Consider the following 27,246-nt stretch of genomic DNA (forward strand, 5'->3'; position numbering starts at 1 on the left):
AGCAGTGGTGAAGGGGAGTTGAGAAGCCCAGGCCCCCAGGAACTTCTAAATGACAAGATGCCAGCTAGTGTTTAATTCCTGTGACTCTGGGATCTTTCAAGTAGAAGCCTTCCTTTTACTAGTGGGGTGCATCAGATCACCAAGTTCTCTGACAAAATCTCATCCACGTGACCTTCTCACTGACCCACTGAGGTAGACCACCTAACAGCAGAAGCAGAAGGGCTCCCAGGACACGGCACTGGATATTAAGATGTCTGCTCTCTTTCTTATTGGCCAAAAGCCACTGTTCTGTCACCCCCAACTCCTGTAACCTCTGCTATTTGGGTTGCTACTGGTGTGGCCACAGGGCAAGTGCTTCTCTCCAATGCCTTACTTCCCTAGGGGCTCCCAGACACCCTCCCTACCTGCATCTAATCCTTGGATCTGTCTGCAGCCTTCCCTCCACATCTCTAGTCCAGTCTGACCAGCCCTCTTCTATACTCTCCTCCCCTTTTCCCTGGCTCCAGGTCTTCCTCAGTATATCCCAAAGCTCCTAAATCTGCCAGGCTGTGAAGAGCACTGGTCCTCCTAACCTCCAGCCCTGCTTACCTGCCCATCCTCATTTCTGCACCCTGCACAAGCTGCTCTTCCCTGTATCAGCCCAGATGTCCTCAAATATATCTCCTGGGAAGTCACCCAAGTGAACCTGTTCCCCTGGCACAAGGACCACACTCTCCTGCCTGCCTGGCACTCGGCTCTGTCCTTAGCTGAGGCAGGTACAATGCCTGTGCTAAGGTGGGGCTCAAGTGCGCATGTGAGGCCCCAGGAGGGGGTGTTTTATTAGCATTTATCCTCATCCAGCCACCTCATCAAACAGTACTAAAGCCTCACTGTGTGCTACATGGATGAACAAACAACACTAACATTTGACACAGCAAAACAAGTGTGGGGTTACCTTCAGGACATCCTGTTTGCACTTTTCTATCTTGTCCTGCAGTTTCTTCAGCTGTTCAGGGTTGAGGGATGGGTCTGCTTTGCTGTTGGCCTCTCGAGAGATGGCCAGTTTCTCCTCTTTGCATGCTGTGTGGTGGGCTTTCTTGGCTGCTTCTACCTACAGGGAGAGGAAGTTCTGACTGCAACAGTGCTGCAAGGTCAGTCTTCAGAGACTGCACAGGTTGTGGAACTGTATGGATGTGCTGTCAGACGAGAGCGAAAGGCAGGACAACTGTCGGTGCTTTGTCACTGGAACAACAGGCCGGAACAAAAGGCCTCACTCTGTAAATATGTGTCCACACGTGGGTCTAGGCACTGGGGACACAGGACAGAAGAACTGACCCATGACTTCATTTGTAGGTTTGAATTAGGTGGCCTACTGCAGGCATAACTAAATGCTGGAGTAAGTTAGGAGGGCTAAGTGCTGTGGAGGAAAATCAAGCAGGGGAGAGATGCTAGGAACACTGGAAGGAAGTTCAGGGACAGAACTCTATAGAGAACGGTAGGAAAAGCCCTGACGTTGTCTGGAGTAAAGGAAGAGGTGTGGGTACCCAAGGAAAGTGCATGTCAGGACAGTCAACAGAAGGAGTTCCAAAGAACCCTTGCCTGGCATGGTGGAGCATGCCTTTAAATCCAGGAGGCAGAGGCAGGTGGATTTCTATGAGTTCCAGGTCAGTTTGAACTACATAGTGAGCCCAGGTCAGCCAGTTAGACACACTGCCAAAAGTGAGACCCTAGGGGTGGGGAAGGGAGGGGGAAGACTGACAGAGAGCACACACTCTTGAGAGAACCCTCACATGAATAAAGGGCTTAAGGTGGGCTGGCAGGAACAGGTCACAATTTCCAAGGACTTTTCTTTTGACAAAAAGGTCATGAAACCCAGTCTATACTGGTCTCAAGGTCACGAGCTTGGCCCAGTGGTTCTCAACCTTTCTAATGCTGGGACCCTTTAATATAGTGGTGATCCCCAACCATAAAATGATTTTCCTTGTCAGTTCATAACTGTAATTTTGTTACTATTATGAATCTTAATGTAAACATCTGTGCTTTCTGATGGTCTTATTCAAACTCTGTGAAAGGATCGTTTGACCCATCAAAGGGGTTGTGACCCAACCCACAGGTTGAGAACCACTGGCTTAGATACTCCCTCCCCCCCCCAGCTCAGGCTTCCAAGTATCAGCACCTGGGTTCCAGGGTTCTAACAGCGCCCAGCCCCTCCATCTCCTGGCTTTCCTCTCTCAGAGATATATGCATATTTAAAAGTGACTTACATATTTGAACCACAGTCATAGATTTCATTCGAGGAGAAAGAGAAGAGTGTAGTAATGGACACATCGAGGGAACATAGTTTCATTTATGAAGGCTCAGGGGCAGGAAGAAAGAAGGAAGGTGCGGTAAAAGCCAAGATATAGAGAATAGGATGTTGTGGAATATTATTTTAAGATGTGTTACATTTGTTTATGTTGTGGAACATTTGTTTAATGATGCAACAACGTGTTGCATTCCTTTATGTTGCATCTGTTGAACTCTGTGAAGCTGTGTTACTGTGCCTGTCTAAAGCATCTGATGGTCTAATAAAGAGCTGAACGGCCAATAGTGAGACAGGAGAGGGACAGGCGGGGCTGGCAGGCAGAGAGGATAGATAGGAGAGACCAGAGAGGAAAAGGATCAAGAGAACAAGTAGTGGAGGATGCCAGGGGCCAGCCACCCAGCCAGCTACAGAGGAAAAGTGAAAGCAAGGTTACAGAAGTAAGACAAGGAGAAAGCCCAGAGGCAAAAGGTAGACACAATAATTTAAGAAAAGTTGACAAGAAACAAGCCAAGCTATGCCCGGGCATTCATAATTAAGAATAAATCTCCGTGTGTGATTTATTTGGGAGCTGGGTGGCGAGTCCCCCAAAAGAGCAAAGGGTAAAAAGGGAAAAAACAAACAAGAAAAGGAGAGCAAGCAAAGATGGAGGCATGCTCTGGATGACTCTGGGGAAAGCAGCACAGCTCTTGGGGAAGGGGGAAGGTGCAGTATTCCAGTGAGGTGGAGGTCACACCATAGGCAGGAAGTGAACATGCTGAAACCAGACTATCTGGATGACATCTACCAGGTAGCCAAGGCCACAGTGACTCAGTGAGTTTGACTGGTGCTTTTCAAACAGTGGGAATTGGTGTTGTGTGCCAATTTGGGAGAAAAATTCACCTAAGGAAAAGGACAATTCTGAATTAACACTAGTCCAAAGGTCTCCTGCATTGCTTGCATAGACAGTTCTCCAGGCTGCAGAGAGAAAGGGTACTGGATGAGAGCTTGTCTGGAGTCTGTGATGGGCTGGTACAGATCAAATTTAAAGAAGGCACAGAAAGCAGGGTCTCGGCCCAGAGACAGCCTGTTCTCCCTCAGCTATGCTCTCCTGTGATGAAGGTGAGTTCCTGGAAGTGCAGGAAGGGAGCCCTGTCAGTGGGAGGAAGGAAGGGAGGGAGGAAGGGAGGGAGGCACCTCTTTCAGCTTCTTGGCCCAGGGCTTCTGAGCCTTTCGAAAGCCGTCCTCTGCTTCCTTGGTCTCCTTGAAGCCTCCCATCATCTGTTTGTGAAAGGCTTCCTTCTGCCAGTTCTTGATCTTCTCAAAGTCTTCATTCATCAGCGAGGCCTTCACTTCCAGGTGCAGCTCGCTCACTCTCTCCGCTTCAGACATGACAGCCATCCAGGCCTTCTCCACAGTCCCATACTGTGGTCCTGACACAGGAGAAGCATGTTAACTCGGCCTCTGCTAGCAGCAGGACTTCCTGTCACCCCACAGCTGTCCACCTGGGAGGAGCCCAGCTGCAGACAACTCCTTTTCTTTGAGCTCCTGTGTGTGCACACAGGTGTGCATGTACATGTGGGCATGTGAGTAATGTGTACAGTGATATGCACACATATTTTCCATGCAGTTATGTAAGTGAATGTTCATGTGACGTGCACACACATTTTATGTGGCGGACAAGGCTCGTGTGAGTCGTCCTTAGTCACTTCTCTTTGTTTTTGAGACAGGTTCTCATGGAACCTGGAGCTCATGGATTCAGCTGGACAGGCTGGCCAGCAATCACCCAGATCCTCTCGTCTCTGTTTCACAGAATGGGGATTACAGGTGTGCACTGCTGTGCTTGGCTGTTTAAATAGATTTATTTTAAACACATGTGAGTACCTACATATATGTATGTGTACTGTGTGCATGCCTAGTGCCCACAAAGGCTAGAACAGAATATTGGCATCCCTGGAACTGGAGTTACATGTGTTTTTGAGCTGCCATGTGGGTGCTGGTAACAAAACCAGGTCCTCTGAAAGTAACTAGTGCTCTTAGCCACTGAGCTGTCCCGAGTCTTGCATGTGACTCTTACAGAGGAAGGAGCTGGAAATCAGGCCCTCTATGTGCAGAGCAAGTGCTTACCCACCTACACCAGCTCCCCATTCCCTCTGAGGTCTTTGTTGATATAACTCTTTCTGCATTTGGAGAGCTCAATTTGTTTAGGGTGGCCAGAAAAGGGAGAAGTCTCCGACGTGAGCTGCCTGCCTCTCAACCAATGCTCCCATGACAGCCCAGGACTGTGAGTGGTCTCCATAAGACAGATCGGTCACCTTTATTCATTCCCATGAGCAGTGAGCCTAGAGCATAACAGTGTCAACGGAGACAGGACAGGGGACATTTCTGTAGTCCCCACACCCCACTCTTCTCTGGCTTGACTCAGATCAGACTGCTGGCTGCTGTGAGCACTTCAGTGACCCAGCTAGGTTCCACAGGTTTCACCTGTTTCACTGACGGCTTTCTTCTTGTCCTTCCTACCCAAACCCTTATCCAAAGTGACCACAGTCCTGATGAAGAGTTTCCCTCCTGAACCTTGGGGAACGGGGACAAGAAGGGCGTGAACTGACAAAGTGTCCCGAGACACCATCCAGAGATTTCTGCTCGGGCCTGTGCAGTTCCTCTTTTGTCTCTTCCCTCTCCCAGGGTAGACTCCCTTCCTTTCTGCCGAGGACACAGTCCTCCATCCTACAGGCACCCCAGGCCCTCTGCAGCTGTTAGTCTCCTGTGGATGATAAGGGAGGACTGCAACAGGAGATCAGGGATCTTCGCAGCCAGCAGTTTGCTGTCTCCAAGAAGAGGACAGAAGCTCACGCAGCCTGTGCTTATTAGCTGACAGGCACAGTACTGCCCTCCCCCACAAAAAACAAAAACAAACAAACAAAACCACAAAACACACACAGCGCCAGAAGAACTGCAAGATGCATTCCTGGCCCACTTGTGAGCAATTCATCAGGAGATCCCTAGCAAGTGAGCAGTTAGTACCCATGCCCAGGGTACTTACCTTTCTCCACAAGCTGCCTCCAGCGTCGGGCCCACTCAGTAAGCTGCTGTGCATATCCCTTCTCAATGCGTGCCCGCTCATGCAAACAGTTCATGAGGTCACCACACAGGCGGTGGCCATCATCAATCCGCTTCACGGTCCGTTTGTAGTTCCCAACCTGTGAGATAGAGCTTAGTATTAGGGTTAGGCACATACTCAGTGTGGCTGTCTACCTGCTAGACCCTCCAGTATGGTTAGCCTATCTGTTGCTGCTATGTAAGGCAGTAGGGTCCCCTCATGTTCACTCAAGGGTCATCCCATCTCCCCACACTGATGGCTACCCCATGTTGCCAGACAAGCCCCTGTTTTATTACCAGCAGGAATAAATAAGTCAGCAAATGAGCTTCTGAGTATATAACTCCAGGTCAGGTCCTGTGGCAGAAACCAACTGGTAGGTCAGGGAAAAAGGCAGCTGAGCAATGTGCAGGGCTAAGGGAAGTAGCAGGTCTTCAGGCAGATGGACGAGCAGAGACGGCTTCCCAGAGCAGGTAACATGTAACTCAATCCTTACATGTTGGGTTATTATTACTTTCCAATGACAGTAGTACATATGTGTTCCCACCTACTGAGTGCCTACTATGTGCCAGGAACCTTGATAGTGGCAGCAACTGTCCCCCACTTCACAGATGAAGCTTAGAGCAGCTGAGAAGTGTGCTGACTGCAGTCACACTGGCTGGGTTGAAGTACTCAGGTAGGACAGGCTGGATAGCAAGCTCAGATTTGAATCTGCTTTGTCAAGGGCAAGTTTAGGCTACCCTTCCTCACACACAAAGAGTGACACTAGAGAAGCTGAAGCACAGAAAGCTATGAAAACAGTTTCGCCCTGTGTGTGTGTGTGTGTGTGTGTGTGTGTGTGTGTGTGTGTGAAAATCTTCCTCAATTGTTCTACTTGTTGTTGTTACTCATTTTATTTTTTGAGACAAGGTCTTGATGAACTTGGCACGCACGCACGCACGCACGCACGCACCCACGCACGCACCCACGCACGCACTCACTCACTCACGGATCTGGCTATATTAGCTGGCCACCAAACCCAGAGATCCTCCTGTCTCCACCTCCCAGCACAGAGTTCCAGGCGTGTGCGCCATCACACTCAGCTTCTCATGTGGATGCTGCAGAACTGAACTTGGGTCACCATGCCTGCCCACCAGTACTTTGCCAACCGAGCTACCTCCTCAGCCTGTTTTCTCCTTCAACTATGGCCTTGAAAGAACCAGCACTAAGAGGGGGGTGAGGGGGGGTGTCCACGGAGAACAGCACCGAAACAGGACTGAGTATATTCTCATTAGTTTCCTACCAATGTCTTCAGAACTCTAACCTTCTCTTAGGTTTCCAACAGTCTCTACCCAGACTCTCCAGTACACAGTAAGCCTGTAAGGCATGTCTGGGCCCGCCCTCTCTGCAGAGCTCTGGTACTCCCAAGTCTCTCTCCTCCAGTGCTGAGCTAGCTAAGGGAGGAGGAGGGTGCTGCGGATGACCTGCAGGAGGGCGGAAGACATCACCTTGCAAAGGACAAACATGTGGGTACTGCATGCAGATGCAAGAGGAGCGAGAGATGCTGGCTCCAGCACCTAGAGGGAAAGGCTATCCTGAGTGCCAGTGCGCTTGGCAGGCGGAGGTAATGACCTCCTCCTGCGGGACCCAGAATCCTGCTGAACAGCTAAGACCCCCCCACCAAAGTCAGACAGCCTAGGATGACAGAGACCCACCATGACTTGGGCCACTTACTAAAGGGTGGGACTCTTGAACCCACTGTTAATTGTAAACCCTCCACAGAGCCCCTGCAGCCCAGGCAAAGCCTGACTCATCTCCTCAGCAAGGCTGGCAGCTCATCAGCTCATTAACATATAGGGCTGAAGCTGAGCTGTGACTTAATACCTCAGCTTTTCCCTTTCCTTACAACAAAAAGGAAAACAAAAAACTCTCCACAACCCACCCTGAAACACCGACACACACTTGCTCCTCTTCCAATGGGGCTTTGTGGTCACTTAGAAATTTACAGAAGGGGGCTGGAGAGATGGCTCAGAAGTTAAAAGCACTGACTGCTCTCCCAGAGGTCCTGAGTTCAATTCCCAGCAACCACATGGTGGCTCACAACCATCTGTAATGAGATCTGGTGCCCTTTTCTGGCCTGCAGGCATACATGCAGACAGAACATTATATACATAACAAATAAATCTCTAAAAAAAAAAAAAAGAAAGAAAGAAAGAAAAGAAAAGAAAAGAAATTTACAGAAGAAGAAAAACAAGTAACAAAACCCAGCTCAGTAACACTGGGTTTTGGCAAGAGGAACAAAGAGACAACCTGATTGAGTCTCAGTAGCCACATAGAACCACACACAGAGACAGTTTCCATCTGTCACAGCAGTGCTCAACTGGAGACGACCAACCAGATGTGTATTTTAGCATCTGGAAACCTGCTCACTTCTTCAATATTCAAAGCCTAGAAGAAAAGATTTCAGGCCAATGGCCATACTCAAACAGTACTCCTGCCACCCGAAGGACAGCCTCCCAGCTCCCAGTGTGGAAAGCTGTCCCAGCAGGCAGAGAATCTGAACTGGTCCTGGGACTGCTTCTGGGGACAGGTGGTCATCTAGCCAGGCATAGAGCAAAGGGGAGAAGGCAGACAACATGCACATGTTCTACCTCAGGTAAATAACCCCAAATGTAGGCAGAGACTCGGGGAGAGCCTGTGTCCCTAATGTGACTAGAACCAGACCAGACCACTGTCAAACTCATGTTCCCACCCGAGTTGTCTTGGTCCTGAGGTACTGCCCTCCTCAGGGCGGGCCTCGGGTGTCAGGAGGAACCCAGACAGACAATACTGCCTGAAACCCCAGAGAGGTTCAGCTGTCAGGAAGCTGACCAACTGATTCCCAAATGAGAGGAGTGGATGCTCTCTTGCAGGCAGTGGTCCTGGATCCATGCCCCAGACTACCTTTTTCTCCTCTGGCCAGGCAACAGCGCCCTTGTCTCTGCCACAGCCAAGCCCTCTTCCTGCACCGTCAGGCCCGGGTAGATCCAGACAACAAAAGTTTCACAATGCACAAAGCGGCTACAGCGTACATCACGTGGACCAATGCCTGTCCATTCTTCTTTCTCTACGCCGTCTACACAGCAGGCTTTCAATGAAAACATGAGCAGTAAAACCACAGAGCAACCAGAAGAGCATGCAGGCCAGTACACCTCTGCAAGTTAAGGTGGCACGCTTTAAACAGCATTTCACAGGTTAAAGCTACAGGGATGCACAGCCACCATCCCACACAAAACTGAAGAGTTCTGCTCAGGAACAGACATCCTGAACCACTGCACTGCAGACTCTCTCCTAACTGTTATGTCGAAAATCAACAGGGGGCGCTGCAGAGAGAGCTCAGCTGTCAAGAGCTTTTTCCAGGAGACCAAGTTCAATTCCCAGCACCCACACCAGGTGGCTCACAACTGAATGTAACTCCAGCTCCAGGGGGATCCCCTCTGACTTCTGTGGGTACCTGCACTCAAGTATGTGTACCCACCCACCCACCCACCCACCTACCTACCCCCTCTCTCTCTCTCCCCCCCCCCCTCTCAAATCTGCAAGAAACTTGAACAGAAAATTTTTCACTAAGTCCTAGCTACCACACACACAAAGACAGGGCTGCTGCAAGGAGCGCTCAGGGAGCTGTCTACACCCATAGACTAGCAAACCCAAGGGGTGGGGGAGGAGAGGGAGAGATCTCAAGTCCAGGCAGGGCAGAGCAGCGCAGGGCAAAGGCTCTTACTGGATAAACTAGTAGAAAACAGACTTCTGTCAACAACCAGGAGGGACTGAAGTCACTAGGCACCAGTATGCCTGTAACTTTGGTCCATCCAGGGATTTGGTTCTGGGCTAATGCCCCCACATTCCAGGCAGGTAGGAGACTGTTCCCTGGGGATGACAGGAGATGCTGGAAGGCAGTGTAGGTCAGGGTAGACACACCAAATATTAGAAACTGTTTCTATAAACCACGAACGCTGTACACAAAGCAGGGATAAAAAAAAGCTTCCGGGAGGAAGCACAGGCACGAAAGGGAGTCGAGGAGCAGAGCAGGACCTGAACTGCCCAGCCCGCAGTACCTCGCCTGAGAAATGGCTCAGCCAGTCTTCCCCACAGAGTCTTCCCTGGCGAGACCACCTGGGAGCGCTTGCATCACCTGCACCCCTCGGCTCCTGCCATGTGTTCCAGGTGGGAATCACATGTGCCCTTGAGAACATGGTGCCCATAGGCACAGTTTCTGAGTCACCTCAGGCACACTGGCCATGGCCCTTAGCTGGACTAGACTCTTAGTAACACGTGTCACATCCTGTCATCGTGTGTTACATCACAATGTTTGTGCTTTGCCAGGCAAGGAGGGACAGTCCCACTGTGACAAGCCACCCTATGCACTCTCAGTGGATGGGAACATTGGTGTCAAGGAGGGTAAAGAGTTGCATGACAGGGCCAGGCCTCACCCGTTTCCACTGTATTCCAATGGCACTTTACCCCAGGAACCTCAAACTTATATGCTACTAAGACAACTTGCCAAGGGTAACTTTGATTTTACCCTTGTAATGAAGGCTCAAAAACCATACCTGCCCCTTCTCATCCCTGGCAGAGTAAGGCATCTGTATCAAGTTGCTCAGCAGAAGGCTGGCAGTGTCCCTCCAGGCCATGCTCTGGAACTCAAATATCCCAACACCGATAAAGGATGCCTAGAAGCTGCAGCCTTCTCTGCTGGGTTGGAAGACACAAGAAATGACAGGCCTTTGGAGGGCAGTGCTTAATTACAGCCCTGTAGGTGGCCACAAGATGGACTAAAAGGCCTTCTGATTTTGTGTTCAAGCCCCTAGGCTCTCTTGGCCCTCTTCTATCATATCTCACAAGAGCAGCAGCACAGGTCTGGCCCTGCCCCAAGCATGTGATGTGGCCAGGCCTCTTCTCTGCATTTCTGCCTCTTGAGCTGGAACAGGGGGTGAGAACACAGCACTTCTGTGCCAAGTGTCCTGGAAGCTCACGCTGCAGGCTGGGCTTCCTTCCTGCCAGCTCTACTCTCTTATGCTGCATGGCAGAACCTAAGTTCTTTATCTGGCTGTATCTTTATCTTGTCCACACAGGGAAGGAATGAGAAGCGGCTTAGGTGACCTCCAGAGGTCCTTCATGGTTCTGGAATCTTGAAATGAGCCGTGTCTGCCACTGCCACTAGCCAGCTAACTCCAGCCAGTCAGGCATTCCTAATTCTCAGCTTCTGATGTTCTGGCAACTCCCTCTTGCCATCCACAAATATTTAATAAACATCTGCTATGTGCCAAGGACTATGTGAGGCACACAGTGGTGTCACAGTGAATAAACCATCACTACATTAGCCTGAAGGGACTTATGGCCAGATGAATACCATAGTTCTAGAAAGGAACATTTCTCAAGTGGTCAGAGCTGGCCTGGAGACATGTGAGGTAAGAGTGAAGGACCTCAGATTTCTGGAAGGCTTGGGACAGGAGGTCACGGCCCACAAACATGAGCCATGCACAGCACCTCTCCTCTGACATCTATCCTGCAGCTCAAGCCACCCTCATTACCTCGTGTGGACATCTACTACACCAAAACATAGTGTCATTACTTTCTATTCTGCCTGCCTATAGACCAGGCACCCCATAATGTCTTCTCAGACCCCACATCTGGCTGGTGCTAGATCTGGATTCTCTTTCCACATGGAGAGGCATAGGTCTGAGAAGTTGCTAGGATACTTTCCATCTTGGATACTGAAGCAGTCTGGACGCCCTTTATTCACAAGGTTCTCAACCCGGGGCAGTTCTAAGAGACCTTCCCATCAACAGCCCAAAAGAATCGTGTTGGCAGACGGCAATTCCAACTATTGCTGTGATGGAAAGGAAAGGGTCTATTTCACTTTCAGTTCCATATAACAGTTCGCCATCAAAAGCAGCGAGGGCAGGAACTCAAGCAGGGCAGGAACATAGAGGCAGGAGCTGATTCAGAGCCCTTGAAGGGGAGCTGCTTACTGGCTTGCTCAACATGTCTTGCTCAGCCTGCTTTCTTATAGAACCCAGAACCACAGGACCAGGGATGGCACCACCTACAATAGGTTGGTCCCCTATGAACCACTAATTAAGAAAATGCCATCAGGGGGCTGGAGAGATGGCTCAGAGGTTAAGAGCACTGACTGTTCTTCCAGAGGTCCTGAGTTCAATTCCCAGTCAACCACATGGTGGCTCACAGCCATCTATGAAGAGACCTAATGCCCTCTTCTGGCCTGCAAGCATACAAGCAGACAGAACACTATATATGTAATAAATAAAATAAATCTTAAAAAAAAAAAAAAAAAAAAGAAAAGAGAAAAGAAAATGTCATCATTACTGGGGCATCCCCTGATAGGACAGCAATGAATGTGGGTTGGTAAAGGGCACAGAGATAAGCTACCGGATACTCAAACTACTTCAGTATTCTGTGTTCGGACTTCTGGGGTATGGTATGCCTTGTTTCTTATTTAGAAACACAGTATGCCAAGTAGGGTGGTCGCCAGGCCATGCCTGCATTTTTCTCCTACAGTTCCCTCTTCTATATTGTTTTGCTTTCTTAAGAGCAGATGAGTTGATCAATGAGTGGAATATGCCAACCAATATATTACAACTAAAGAGATAATAACAAAGCAAACAGATTATAACTCTTACAAGGGCAAAGTGGGCATTTTGGGGTGGGAATGGTGTCATTCCAAATTTTAGAATTTTCTCTTATAGGACTCATATCAGGAAATAGGTTGGAGCCATTGGCAAACAGCTAAAGAAAAGGTCCTCTGACCTCCACCCCTAATAACAAGGAAGAGTTAGGTACCAATGCCCAGTAATTTTCAGTGCTGGCACTATTTAGAAGCAGCACAGTAAGTAAACACATGAGCAGGATAGTGTTTACCACTGTCTCTTGCAGCTGCCCAATTTCATCTGCTTCATTGCTGGTCTCAGCTGTCAAGGGTCTGGTGAGCCAGGCTGGGATCCAGATGGGCTGAAGTCCATTTTCTGGAAAAATACACCGGAAACCTCTCCCAATGGTAAGTAATAGGGCTGGTGACTGGCATTTACCTGTTATTACATCTTTCCAGGTCACCAGAGGTAACCGCATAGGCCCTGACAAAGATGTTCAATGTTTATGAGTTGAAGCATTTCCCTTGTCATCTGTTTTCAAAAAAAAAATAAAGTAAATAATGCCATATTAGTAATATGTTGAGGGTGAGCCTTACTCAGACCCATACACGCCCACCTTTTCATCCCCCTTATCTATCAATTTGTTCTTAAGTTGTTTGTATGCTCTCTCCATTACAGTTTGACCTTGGGGGCTATGAGGAATCCCAGTAACATGTTGAATTTTCCATTGGAGACAAAATTGTTTAAAGGTGGAGGAGAAATGAGCAGGAACAGGGCCATCATCTGTTCTTATAGGATATGGCACTCCTGCTATCACAAAACATTTTAGTGAGTAATGACATGATAGGCCTTCTCCCCCATCATCGGTGTGGCCATAAGAAAATGAGAATAAGTGTCTACCATGACATGAACATATTTATGCCTACCAATTAAAGCAATATGCAAGACATCCACTTGCCATAATGCCAGTGACTTTAGCCCCCAGGGACCGATCCCTGCTGGCTGCAAAGGACCTAAAGGGAGAAACGGGGCCCAGGCATTCCATCCTCAACCTGTTGTTTGATGATGAGTTAAAGTGGGAAAGGCGCTTTAATGACCATGCAGACTGACGAACCTGACTGTGCATTGTCACCTGCATCCTGCCAGGAGGAGGCCACTCAAGGCTGTGATTCCTTTAAGAGAATTATGGGTTCTCATGTGATACAAAGATAGGATGTAGTTGCTGCTGTGACACAGCTTGCAAAACTAACTTAGGGAAGTCACAAGAAGATGTAATTTTAGTCTTTACAAAAGCAGAGGTAATCTAGGACTAAGCTGAACACAATAAACACTGTCGGTATACAGGTTAATATAGGCGAGGATTGTGTTCCATGGCCACAAGTACAGTTTTTAACTCACAGTGTTGTGGGGAAGCTCTCCCTGGAGTGGCCTTCCAAATTGTAAACTCTTGGGTAGTAGTATTGAGTATTAGAGAAGCCATTGCTCCATGGGAACTGGGCATCAGTGAATGTTCTATGTGTTCCAGGTACTGACAGGAGAAAAGCTCTTCACAGTGACTGATCTTCAAACTTGTGTGGGCTTCCATAGAGGATAATGATTATCCAACCTGTAATTTAATAGCTCAAGTCACGTAATACTCTCCACTCTCCTTTGGCTATTTTCTGAGTGACAAAAACAGGCACACCGGGGCCGAGGCTTGGTTCAGTCTGTCTCTGTTCTACTGCTCCCTGAGCACGTGCACTTTCTCTTCACTTAAGGACACTGCTCCACCCACACAGGCTCATCTGTCTGTGTGGGCTCGGGAAGTGAGACAGCCCTAGTTAGAGTTCAGTGTTGCAAGAGCCTCTGCAAAGACACTGCCAGTTATAGGTCTGAGTCCTTGTTTCTTGACATGCCAGGATCCAATCATCCAGAGGGGAATTCTTCATTGACCTAGCACCCTCTATGGCTCTGCTGTGGCTACATCATAATCAAGTTCATGCACAGTATGCCAGCCACCTCAGCGTGCTGCACTTTCTATTCCATGGAACTTGTACTTGAGCCAGAAATTTAGTCAGAGGCTCAGGAGGTCCTTGTCTTAAATCTTTGAAATATGCTGTGTCCCCTGGAGAAGGCACAGCCTTCCAAGCTCTTAAGGCACACAGAAGAACTTGGTCAAAATACTGAGGAGGTCCAAGAGCCTGCTCAGCAGGTAATGAGAATGCTCCTTGCTCCTGTAACATCTCCACATTTGATGCTACACCTGAGCTTCAATTTCTCTCAGCCTGATGTTCAAATCCATCATAATAATGTACCTTCTAAATATAAAAAGAAAAAAGTCCTGAGGGCTCATATATGCTCAGGCCATCTATTTATAATCCTCCTGGTGTGTTTAAATTTATGCTTATGGATTCTAACAATCAAATTACATATGGAGACCAACACCCGTCATATTGATAAGCAGTCCGAAACTGCTGGATGGTTTAGGGTCATGTGGATATCATGCTAAAGGTCTCCGTGGGGTAGGATTTCCATTCACTGGAAAACCAGAGACTCTGAGTTGCTCATTCTGCCAGCAATCATCACAACTAGCACAAAGCTGTGAAAAAGGAACCAAATGTGGCGGCAGCTCAGATTCTCCACTTTCTAAACTACAGTGATCAAGCAATGCATTTAAAGAAGGACATAAAGAACATAGACCTGAGAAGTGCCCTCTTTTGTGACACAGTAAGAATTTCTATCAGGGGGCTGCAGAGATGGCTCAGTGGTTAAGATCACTGACTGTTCTTCCAGATAACCTGGGTTCAATTCCCAGCACCCACATGGCAGCTCACAACTGTCTGTAACTCCAGTTCCAGGGGAGCCGAGACACCCATGGCAAAACACCAATACACATAAACTAAAACTAAATATTTTGGGCTGGAGAGATAGCTCAGAGGTTAGGAACACTGGGTTCAATGCCCAGTACCCACATGTAGGCTTACAACCATCTATGAGATCTGGTGCCCTCTCTTGGCATGCAAGCATACATGCAAACAGAATAATGTATACATAATAAATAAATAAATCTTTTTTAAAAATCTATCAGTGCCATCAGGAAATCTTAATTTCCTCCCTGTTCTTTTTCACTGTCCTTATCTCTCTCTACTACTAGGAAAGCCACAGGATAGAAAGATTCAGAGAAGGAACATCCAGTCCTAACTTCCTTTCTCTGTGCATTCGAAGCTCTCTGCCACAGCTCTAGATCAAAACACCCCTCTATAGAAAACCAAGGATTTGCTGGGTGTGATGGCTTATACCTTTAACCCAAGCACTGAGTTCTAGGCCAGCCAGGGCTACACACAGAGAAACCCTTTCCGGAAATCACCCCTCCCTACCCACCAAAAAAAAGACCAAGGATTTCTCTGTAGAAAGTCAGACCAAAACGTTTCTGACTCAAGCAGCGTTTGTCCTTGAACCCCATTCTCTTAGCAGGCACCTGACTACCTCTGTCTGAGTCATTCCTTGACCCGGCAGCAAATCACCATCTGTGCCTCGACACGGCAGCAATGGCCGGGGGTCAGTAAAAGGTGCTCCGGAGATGGTTTCAGGGAACTACGTCTGCTTTATTGCATGTGAGCAATAAAGCACGTATACAGTGGAAGCCGATAGACCTTGACTGGTTGGCACATTACCTCAGATTGGACAGTGAGCGCGTGCTCACACCACCAGGGTCTCTATTGGAAAGAAGCACATTAGAGAAGAGTGGACTACTCACGCTACTTCATAATTAAGTCTTCTGACTTCTGGGGCATGGTGTGCCATGCTTCTTATTTAGAAGGAGGCTGGCTGCCAGGTCATGCCTGCATCTTCTCATACAAGAAAAGGCCTACAGTATGTCCACCTACAGCCCTATCTTATTGGGGCATTTTCTTAATTGAGGTTCTCTCCTCACAGATGCCTTTGGTTTGTGTCAAGTTTACATAAACTAGCCCGCACATGCATGAAGGAACAAGCCACTCCTCAGCTTCCACACTGCTGGAAGAGAAGTGAAGGAACAAGCTAGCAGGGCTCTGCTGATCCCTGTGCGGCCTACAAAGTCTTCAGTGACATCTGAAGCCTGAGTACTGGAGCCCAAACCCACAGTATCTCAGTGACGCCAGGAGGATTGCAGGACAGTCTTCTGAAGACTACCACCGGAAGCATCACTCCGTGTCACAGATGCAACATTGTATGCACGCCTACAGGACCTCCAATAAAGCATGGGCCTCCATCTCATCAACTTCCTATGACCCATCAAAGCCCTATTCTGATCCTTCCAACAGGGATGAGTACTCTGGATCTTCCGTTCCTATCATCTCCTACTGATCTTTGGGTTTTTAACTCTGTGGTGCTTGTGCTGAAAGAAAGCAAAACATAAGGAGCACGCACCTCTAGAAAACATAAGGAGCACGCACCTCTAGAAAACATAAGGAGCACGCACGTCTAGAAACAAGAGTCGTACCTCTAGAAAAATAAAGGAGCACGCACCTCTAAGAAACATAAGGAGCAGCACCTCTAGAAAACATAAAGGAGCACGCACCTCTAGAAAACATAAGGAGCACGCACATCTGAAAACATAAGGAAGCACGCACCTCTAGAAACATAAGGAGCACGCACCTCTAGAAAAACGATAAGAGCCACTGCACCTCTAGAAAAATAAGGAGCACGCACGTCTAGAAAACATAAGGAGCACGCACCTCTTAGAAAACATAAGGAGCACGCAACGTCTAGAAAACATAAGGAAGCCACGCACCTCTAGAAAACATAAGGAGCACGCACGTCTAGAAAACATAAGGAGCACGCACCTCTAAGAAAACATAAGGAGCACGCACCTCTAGAAAACATAAGGAGCACGCACCTCTAGAAAACATAAGGAGCACGCACCTCTAGAAAACATAAGGAGCACGCACCTCTAGAAAACATAAGGAGCACGCACCTCTAGAAAACATAAGGAGCACGCAACGCACCTCTAGAAACATAAGGAGCACGCACCTCTAGAAACATAAGGAGCACGCACGTCTAGAAAACATAAGGAGCACGCACCTCTAGAAAACATAAGGAGCACGCACGTCTAGAAAACATAAGGAGCACGCACCTCTAGAAAACATAAGGAGCACGCACGTCTAGAAAACATAAGGAGCACGCACGTCTAGAAAACATAAGGAGCACGCACGTCTAGAAAACATAAGGAGCACGCACGTCTAGAAAACATAAGGAGCACGCACCTCTAGAAAACATAAGGAGCACGCACCTCTAGAAAACATAAGGAGCACGCACCTCTAGAAAACATAAGGAGCACGCACCTCTAGAAAACATAAGGAGCACGCACCTCTAGAAAACATAAGGAGCACGCACGTCTAGAAAACATAAGGAGCACGCACGTCTAGAAAACATAAGGAGCACGCACGTCTAGAAAACAAGGAGTACGTACCTCTAGAAAACATAAGGAGCACGCACCTCTAGAAAACATAAGGAGCACGCACCTCTAGGAAACATAAGGAGCACGCACCTCTAGGAAACATAAGGAGCACGCACGTCTAGAAAACATAAGGAGCACGCACCTCTAGAAAACATAAGGAGCACGCACCTCTAGAAAACACAAGGAGCACGCACCTCTAGAAAACATAAGGAGCACGCACCTCTAGAAAACATAAGGAGCACGCACCTCTAGAAAACATAAGGAGCACGCACGTCTAGAAAACACAAGGAGCACGCACCTCTAGAAAACATAAGGAGCACGCACCTCTAGAAAACATAAGGAGCACGCACCTCTAGAAAACATAAGGAGCACGCACCTCTAGAAAACATAAGGAGCACGCACCTCTAGAAAACATAAGGAGCACGCACGTCTAGAAAACATAAGGAGCACGCACGTCTAGAAAACATAAGGAGTACGCACGTCTAGAAAACAAGGAGTACGTACCTCTAGAAAACATAAGGAGCACGCACCTCTAGGAAACATAAGGAGCACGCACCTCTAGAAAACATAAGGAGCACGCACGTCTAGAAAACATAAGGAGCACGCACGTCTAGAAAACATAAGGAGTACGCACCTCTAGAAAACATAAGGAGCACGCACCTCTAGAAAACATAAGGAGCATGCACGTCTAGAAAACATAAGGAGCACGCACGTCTAGAAAACATAAGGAGTACGCACCTCTAGAAAACATAAGGAGTACGCACGTCTAGAAAACTTTCATGTCTATGTCTTGCTTTTCAGACGCCAGATAGTGCTTCTCTTACCCTCATTTCTACAGGGTTCTTCCACTTTCATGCTGGACTTTCTTAAAATTTCCAGCATGCCTCCACTTTGGAGCAGAGAACCTGGGGCACCTTGGTAGGACGTTCCCCTGAACCACTGGCCTGCATCACACCTCACTGGGCTCCTCATCTGCATGGGATGATGCTCCTTGCCTGCAGAGCCCTAAGAGGGCCAAGGCTGAAGCTTATGCCTGGGTCTGCGGGTACCCCTACTGCTTTACAAATAAGCAGCTTCTATCCCAGCATGACAAAGCCTAGGACCTCACTCCTGTCCCAGATCCTGGAGTTTGCTAACAGCCCCACACTGGCTCCTGCCATCCTGCTTCTGGAATTGGTCTTCAAAGGAAGGGGAAGAAAATGGGGTTCATTACTCAGCAAAGGAAAGGAAACAGAGTTCTCTGCCCAGTAAAGGGAAGGAAATGGGGTTCACTGCTCAGAAAAGGAAAGGGAAGGAAATGGGGTTCACTGCCTAGTAAAGACATCCCTTGCTCTGATTGTTTAAAAGTACAAACACATGAGAACTTCATTATTTTTTTTATCACATGAGAACTTTAAGGGTAACTGAATTATCAATCTTTAATCAAATGTTCAACCTGAGACTTAAAAGTGGATAAAGTGGAACCCCCTAACACTCAGTTGTTGGATCCTAACTCCAAAAGTAGAACACATTAAATAATAGGGAGGAAGGATGTATTTAAACAAACCTATTTTCAATTTTTTTTTACATTTATTATTTATTTATTGGGGGAGGGTTGTGTATGTGCATCTACTCTTGTGTGTTTGTGTGTGTGTGTTTGTACCTGTGCCTACAGAGGCCAGAAAAGGGCTCTAGATTCCTAAAGTCAGGAGGTACAGATGGTTACCCAGCATGGGTGCTAGGACCTGAACTTGAGTCCTTTGGAAGAGCAGCCAGTGTTCTTAACTACTGAGCTTCAGCTCCAATGAACCTATTCTTTTGTTTGTTTGTTTGTTTGCTTTGTTTTGTTTTGTTTTGTTTTGTTTTTCAGACAGGGTTTCTCTGTAGCTTTGGTGCCTGTCCTGGACTAGCTCTGTAGACCAGTTTGGACTTGAACTCACAGAGATCCACCTGCCTCTGCCTCCCGAGTGCTGGGATTAAAGGAGTGCACCACCACCGCCCAGCTCCAATAAAGCTACTCTTAACAGAGCTTCTCCACAAGGCTACTGGCCCAGTTTGCTGCACCCCATGTCCTCAGTGCATGTGGTGTGCACTGGACAATGGAGGAAGGCAGGACCTTGGTGCCCCAGAGGCATCTGTGTCCACAACATGGACCGGATCTGCACACCACTATCCCCAAGGTCCCTCCTCGAACTCCAGGCTTCCACAGAGGCATGAGCCCTTGTTCATCCTTCAGCACACAGCCCAGAAAATGGCAAGAATGAGCCACAGCTGCTGCCACCAGCTGGCATGGTGAGGTTCTCTTCCTGGTATGAAGTTCCCACTAAGACCAGCAGCTCTTAGAGAAAGCACAGACATCCAGTGTAGGAGAGACAGACACCCTCAGAGTTCTGTGACCGCGGGGATCCAAGTCAAGAGCATGTGGAAACAAGTCAGCCTGTCATAAACAGGCAAGTGCCCTGGAAGGAAATCAAGAGACTGACAAGTGGGGTTAGGGTTGGGGCAGTCGTCCCTCAAGACTCAAGCTCCCAGTCCCTTTACTCCAACCCTGGTGTGAGCCACTCGGCCCTGGTCCCTCATGTTCAAGCCCAGTTACAGTTCCCACTGCCTGCCCTCTCAGGCTCTGTCTGTCCACCCAGCTCCCTTCCAGCTCTGCAAGCCCAATCCAACTTTTGTCCTCAAAGTCCCAGGGAGCCAGGATACTATGAGGAATCAATACCAAAGACCACTGAAATTCTGCAATTCCGTGTGGAAACGTGTGCTTCCAACAGCTTAACCGAGAGACTGAAATCCAAAGGAAGAACAAAGGGCGGACGAGCTGCTTGACTTGCAACTGAGGGGCAGCCCTCCTAGCCCCCACAAAAGTGGCTGTCTGGCACTCAGAATTGTGGCTAGACAGTGAAGAGACTTGTCAGTAACAAGATGGAGCCTGCTTCCCCTGATGTCCCCATCTCTGCGTGTGCAATGCTCATGTGTGCAGCTGAAAACCAAGGAGTACTATGGTTTGGGAAGTCCTGGCCCGACCCCTGAAGAGCCCTGTGAAGCTAGGGATCCAGGTATCTGAGGCACACCAGACAGCACCAATGGTGAGGAAGCATCCAGCACTAGTAACCCATCATAATCAGAGAGACACTATCACAGACTGGGCATCATGGTCTGTGGCCATGCATACACTCAACTCTGTACCAGAGGGCATGACTAGATTGCTGACATTAGCCATGAGGGAGTGCATGGGCTGACAATGGTACTATAGACAGTATACACAGAAGGCCTGGTCCTGGGACCAAAATGGGATGTTCTGTCAGGTGACACGCAGCCAAAACACACTACCCAGCGAGCACCCTGCAGTCTCCTAGAGGGGGAGGTAAACAGGCCTGGAAGCGGCTGCAGCTGCTGTACCCTACCGTGTCTACTAAGCATGTGGACTAGCCAGGGGTCTAAAAGCCAGCATCAGTTTGCTGAAAACAGCCAGTTCTCAGCTACCAGACTCGAGTTCCTAGAGAGGATGTGCCAGGCTCCTGGAAGATCCTCAGTCATTTATATCTGAGCGCCTGCCACCACCAGGCCCTCAACTACAAAGGCCCTCCATGCACCATGCCCAGCTCTAGGTGCTGGCAACCCAAGGCAAACAGGGTTACTCTGACTCCACTAAGCTACAGAACAACAGGCGCCAACAGGTGGGGCAGGGGTACTGAGAGCTGGCCCAAGAGCACTGTGACAAGAACTATCCTTGTCGTCCTCATCTCCACGTCTCATTTGTCTCTGCTTCTACACAGGAAAGCAGCAACACCTCAGAGTGGAGGAACAGGCTTTTCAGGACAGAGTTCCAGGAGACCACAAGCAGGGCAGACACACAGGTCCTGTATCCTGGTGCCCACATCCCAGCCCTGCCATGTTCTACTCTGGAAGTCAGCAGTTCTGACCCATTTGGAGCTTGTTTTCCTACCCAGCTGAGCCTGTAAGCAGAGCTCACACCAGGGAGGCAGCTGTGAGGACTAAAAGCAAGCTCGGGCAGTCACTCGTGATTTCGAATGTTCTGTGGGAGTCTGACAAGGCTGCAGAAGAGCACAGAGGTCCTAACAGTTTCTGTGTGTATGGCTGATGGGCTGTTAGAATGGACGCAGCCTGCTGCAGAAACACAGAGGCACAGCAACACAGCTTCATGGGTGCTTTTATAACACTAGTGGGGCCACAGCTTCTCTAGGGCCAACTTCTCTCAGCAAGAGGGGCCCACCTGCCCACACACCTGTATCTGCAGGGGCAAAGGGCAAGGGCCAGCCCAGCCTTGCTCCAGATGATGTCTACAGCCACAGCTCTAAGGCAGCTCCCCCTAGTTTTCCTCCAACCCTTCCAATATACCCTGCTGTTGAGCAGCTGGCAACATGTCTGTCCCTGTGACCCTTGCTGCCTTAAAAGTTTCCGGGGCAGAGGTGCCTCATGCCATCCAGATTCCAGTTTCCGCTTCCGTCCTTACAAGACAGCTGCAGCCAGCAGTCTGAGAAAAGCATGCCTACTCTCCTTCACTTCTACCAACTCTGCACCTGTAGGAGCAGCCCCCTAATTCCCCAGACTTGTTCTCTACATGCCCTGCCATATCCTCACAGGATCTCACACACAGGATCTGCTTGGTAATACATATCCAGTTCTCTTTTGTTCTGGGGCCAGGATCTTGCCCAGTTGTTCAGCCTGGTCTCCCACTCCTGAGCTGAAGGAATCCTCTGGCCTCAGCCTTCCCAATGCTAGGGACTATGGGCATATAACCACTGCATCTAGCTAAGTAGATCCTTTTAACAGAATAAAATATTTAGCTACAAGTCAATCACAGTCCTCGCACTTGGAACACAGAAATAAAAGTGATAGTGAAGACTGAGCCCTCTGCTACCTTTTAAACCCGGGGCATGAGCAATCACTTGTTTCCATTAGTCTGTAACAGCAGACGACAATTTTTCAGACATGCTAGTCCCAGCTAACATGAGTGCACACTCGCCTTTCCCTCCTCTGGAGCCTCCTGTCAAAAAGGCACCCACACAGTGCTGAAGACTCCATTCCATCTCATCTGGCAGCCTCTCTAGGGAGCCAGAATTAGCAGCCCCCTTTTACTCTGAGGCTCAGGTAAAGTGGGTAACCAGCCTAAGGTCACACAGTGACAGCACCGATGGAGTCAGAGCTGATATGCCACCAGCTGAAAGCCCAGCTCCTCACCCTGTCCATGCAGCCCAAAAGGGAAAGAAAGTTCCAGGGGTTTTTCCATGTCGGTAAAATATGGTCCAGCCTTGACTTTCTTGGCTGGAGTAGAACTCAGTGAGGATCCCTGCCTAGCACACATGAGGTGCAGCGTCCCAACCCTAGGCAGCAGCCGCCGCCGCCGCCGCCGCCGCCGCCGCCGCCGCCGCCACCGCCGCCGCCACCACCACCCAGCACCACCAGAAAGAATACAGTTGGCTTTTCTTTAAGTAGTGGACAGGAAAAGTAAGTGGGCTCGGGAGAGTAACTTCCAAAAACAAAACCAGTCACAAGATGACTTCATCAGGAAGGGAGTTCCCAAGACACAGGCTGGCAGGCAGATGCTCCACGAAGGCCCTTTGGGCAGCCCTCTGACCGCTTGCCTGAACTTTGCAAAACAATGTCTTATCATAGCCACTCCTGTGTAAAAACTGCCTGTGAGACTGAGCTGCCTAACTACTGTGTGTGGTTGCCTGTCACATGGGGCTAGACACCCAAGAACATTGGAGGGCAAACCATCAAGACCTGTCACAAACACACCTCAGCTTGTGGGGGATCCACTGAGGGCTGGAGCATTCCTACACTCCCTATCTCTGCCACCACCCACTTGGTGGCAAGTGACAGCTGGTTTTGAGTTACGTTCCTCTCTTCCTGACTCTACTAAAACCACAACGGCACACTGGACACCAGCAACTGGGATCTGCATTCATCAAAAGGGGAGGCATTACCTCCCAGAAGCTGTCACTGGACACTTCCACTCCCACAGAATCGTCGTAGGTGACAGACATTTCTGCAGAGGATGGGGAGATGGCAGCAGATACTCTGGTTCAGGGATCCACTTCAGACGCTCAAAACCTGCAGAGAGACCTAAGAAAGACAAACACAGATGGTTGTAGTTTTCCATTCCGGGACACAAAGCAAGGCATCTCAGTTGAATGCATGGCACCACCCCCAGCATACTGGTCTCTCCTGCCCTGCCACAGGCCAGCTTCTCTTCCCTGTCCCACCACTCGAGTCTCAGGTCCCTGAGACTGAGGTTTGCACGAACCTCCCAGAGATGTCCCAGGAGCTCAGCTGGCTCTAGTTAACACCACAGAAGCTCTTCTGAGAGCCAGCCAGCCTTAGTCAAAGAAAGAGGAGGGCAAATTCCTCACACTGCATGAACTGTCAACTTGACTACATCTGAAGTCAGCTAAAATCCAAGGGGCTGGGTGCACTTGTGAGGGATTTCTTTTTTCTTAATGACATCTTGTCAAGTAGGAAGATCTACCTTTAATCTAGAACACACGTTTGGCTATAAGAACATGGAAAGGGGGGCTTTTGCTCTCTGTCTACTTGCCACTGCTCTCACTGGCAAGTCCATCCCTTCACTGACGTCAGAGCCTACCTCTTTGGGATTCCGGTGTATACTCAAGACCAGCCCCATGGACCAAACAACTACTGGATTCTTGGGAGATACTATTGTTGGACCAGTCTGTAAGTCACTCTAATAAATTCTATCAGTTCTGTTCCTCTAGAGACCCCTGACTAATATAGTTAGTGAGGACAAACAAGAGTTACTTGGCACACACCTGACATATTCAAGTGTCCACCCCGAAAGCTCCCCAAAGACAGCAAGAAACACTAGGGAGTGGAACTGGTTTTTGTTGCTGTCGTTATTGCTTCTGGGACAAGCGTTTTCTCGGAGGCTGTCAGCTTCCCTTACTCAGGGAGAGGACTGGAGGTCACCTGCTTCGAGGGAGCCTTGTGCCCTTCATGTGTGCACTTAGTTCAGTCCTGACTAATAACTATGGGGCAGCAGTCATCCATGCCCCATTAGAGCAGGGAAATGGGCACAGAAAGGGCAAGGGGTCTGTCCAGCCCGGGAACGGAGAACAGCCTGGATGATACTAACTGTGGGGTGCTGTGCCCTCCGGAGCTAGCTAAACCCTCTCCTCAAACACAGCTCTGAGTATTAACCCTCCAGGTGGACTAAGCAGTAGCTCACACTGTGCATCTGACTGATAATTCTCTCGAAAAGGCCTTGTATTACATGCACATACTGCCCCATACATTACCTTCTTATCCTCTCATGCTGTCATTTATCACATATTCGTGATCTTTTAAAAATAGTTCACTTTTATTTGAGGGAGAGAATGTGCATATGCATACATGAGTCCAAATTCCCATCCTCTGAGCCATCTCTCTGGCCCTGGTCATTCTTCTAGCAGGTCCTGTGCATCTCCAAACATAACCTTTCAATTTGTTTGAGTTTCACCAAACAACAAGGACTGCTGGCCAGGCCCTAACTGAATCTGGTGCCCTGAGACCCTGACCCAGGATTCCTAGGGCTTCTCAGTAGTGACAGTCCTTTGTAACAGAGTTCCCTTGTGTAACAGAGTGTTCGGCTAGGCCTTTAATACTTTTAGTGACTCTTCAGGTTTGTTTGTTTGTTTTCTATTTTAGCTGATAACAGTCAATAAATAGAAAATGACCTATCTTCCTTCCTTTCTTTCTCTTGTTTTGAGACAGGGTCTCACTATGTAGCCCAGGCTGGCTGGAAACTTGCTATGCAGATAGGCTGGCCTTAAAATCACAAGGATCTGCCTATCTCTGCATTAAAGACATGTGCCACCAGGCCCAGCAGAAAAAGATTTTCTATAAACACCATAAATCCAGCCACTTTACATTTACTATCTATACATCTGCTTGGACTGTAGCTATACATCATATATAGAGACTATATACATACACATACCATACATTCATCATATATAGACACTTTATCTACATATATACATATACACATACACATATCATATAGAGACTACATACACACATGTGTGTGTGTGTGTGTGTGTGTGTGTATCTCACATATATAGAGTATATCGACACCCCACAGCCCCACAGTCCCAGCTTATCTCCTCCTCTCTCTGGCTTTTCTTTTTCTTGCCTTAGTACACCAGAGAGGACTTCCAAAGACCAATCTTTCAACACTTCACCACTGAGGACAAGTGTGGCTTGAGTCGAGAATGCTGGTTTAGCAGGTGCGAAGCCCTGGGTTCAACCCCAACACAAAATGAAACCTAAGTATCTGCCATGACCTCTGGCTTCAGTTTTCAATCCTTCTCTAGCTCCTGGGAATGAATGTTCACTGCTTTAACCTCAGCCTTTCTCTCTTCTAAAATACACATGGAGAGCAAGAGAAGCAAGAGTCCCTCCACAGGGCACGGGCAGCTGGCAAGGGGGCACGGGCAGCTGGCAAGGGCGCACGGGCAGCAGGGCTTCCTGTCCACATGGGAGGTCAGAAAGGGTCAGGACAAAGAAACCTCATCTCTGGACATGTGTAACTGGTGATGGCACTCCAGCGACAGAATCAGCGCTCAGGCTTCCGGATCACACAGGAGCATTCTGTAGCACTGCCGGTGGCTCTCACTCATTACCAACTACTGCAGGCAGGTCTCATTTATTCACCCAATAACTAAATTCTAAGTCTCAAGCCGGGCTCTGATGACATCAAAGGATTAACCCCCCAAACTGTTCTGCTGTGTAAGACTGAGAACATTACAGCATCACTGGGAGGTGGGCCCTACTTGCAGGAAGGCCGCTGGGAACATGCCCTGGTCCCTTTCTCTGCTTCTCAGAGCCTATGGAGATGAGCAGCTTTGCGCCACCACACCCTTCTGCTGTGATGCTCTGCCTCACCACAATGGAGTCATGGCCACGAACAGAAACCCTGAGTCCAAACATTTACTCCCATTACACTGTTTCCTCAGGTATCTGTCACAGTGGCAGACTCAAGGAGGGGGAGAAAACACAACAAAACCCTGACACAGTTCAGCATGTGGCAAAGTTCACTCCACAATGTCTGCTGCATCTTCCCCCGTCCTGCTCAGACTCAGGCCTGGGAGGCCACTCCTTCAGAAACAGGCTGCAGCTTCGGGGCTTCCCTACTGACAGTGATCTCGAAAGTATGTGCCCCCTCATGATTCACAGCCCTCCTCTGTGGGGCGGGATGTAGCATACCACCTCCTGAGCCATTACGAGGTTCAGGTGGGCTTTAAGGTATGGTTGAGTGGTAAAGTGAGGTCCTAGATTCAGGGGGACACTGGTGATAACAGTTACTAAAGAACTATGGAAAAGCACAAAATGACAAGCCAGTTCACACAGTCTGGCCTCAGAAACTGACTGCTGACTTCTTCCTAAAGAAACTGAGTTCTAACGCTCGAGCAGAATCATTCAGAGAGTTCTCAGAGCTCCCCAGTGCTGTAGGTGAAGGAGAAGGTTAGTTACTCTAATAATTCAATGTTAATGATAAAAACACAAGGCTCTCCCCTCACATCGGCCAGGAGGACGAAGACACACATTGTACAAGTTGAGGCAGATGCGTGGCTTGGTGGATGCACAAGAACCCGCAGTGAAGGGCTCCCCCTTCTAGACCTCTCTTAGGAGGATGCAGAGCTTCTGTAGCCACCCAGTGAGCTGCCCATCATGGGTAGGGCATTACCTGGGATCAGTTCATTAACTGGCAAGGACAGCACAGGCTACTCTGCTCCCTCAAAAAGGAGCTCCTTCTCCTTTAGTTTTCTTGTCGCTGGGATGTGATACCAGACGAAACCAACTTGAGGCGGGAAGGGTTTATCTGGGCCCACAGTTTGAT

The 27,246-nt window shown here is 48.7% G+C and overlaps 1 protein-coding gene across 8 annotated transcripts in view; it reads right to left on the reverse strand.

Moving 5' to 3' along the window:
- Pacsin2 (protein kinase C and casein kinase substrate in neurons 2) overlaps positions 1–27,246 on the reverse strand; it is a 101,819-nt gene that overhangs the window by 12,801 nt on the left and 61,772 nt on the right. For all 8 annotated transcript variants that reach the window (XM_036208069.1, XM_036208066.1, XM_036208068.1 and 5 more), the window contains exons 2-5: positions 23,336–23,474; positions 5,304–5,460; positions 3,458–3,693; positions 935–1,090 (exon numbers count right to left, since the gene is read on the reverse strand). In XM_036208069.1, the coding sequence (XP_036063962.1) occupies positions 935–1,090; positions 3,458–3,693; positions 5,304–5,460; positions 23,336–23,395 (609 nt within the window). In that variant the 5' untranslated portion in view covers positions 23,396–23,474. The remainder of the gene's footprint in view (positions 1–934; positions 1,091–3,457; positions 3,694–5,303; positions 5,461–23,335; positions 23,475–27,246) is intronic.

This window comes from Onychomys torridus, chromosome 16 (genome assembly GCF_903995425.1).
Source record: "Onychomys torridus chromosome 16, mOncTor1.1, whole genome shotgun sequence".
Taxonomy (NCBI): Eukaryota; Metazoa; Chordata; class Mammalia; order Rodentia; family Cricetidae; genus Onychomys; species Onychomys torridus.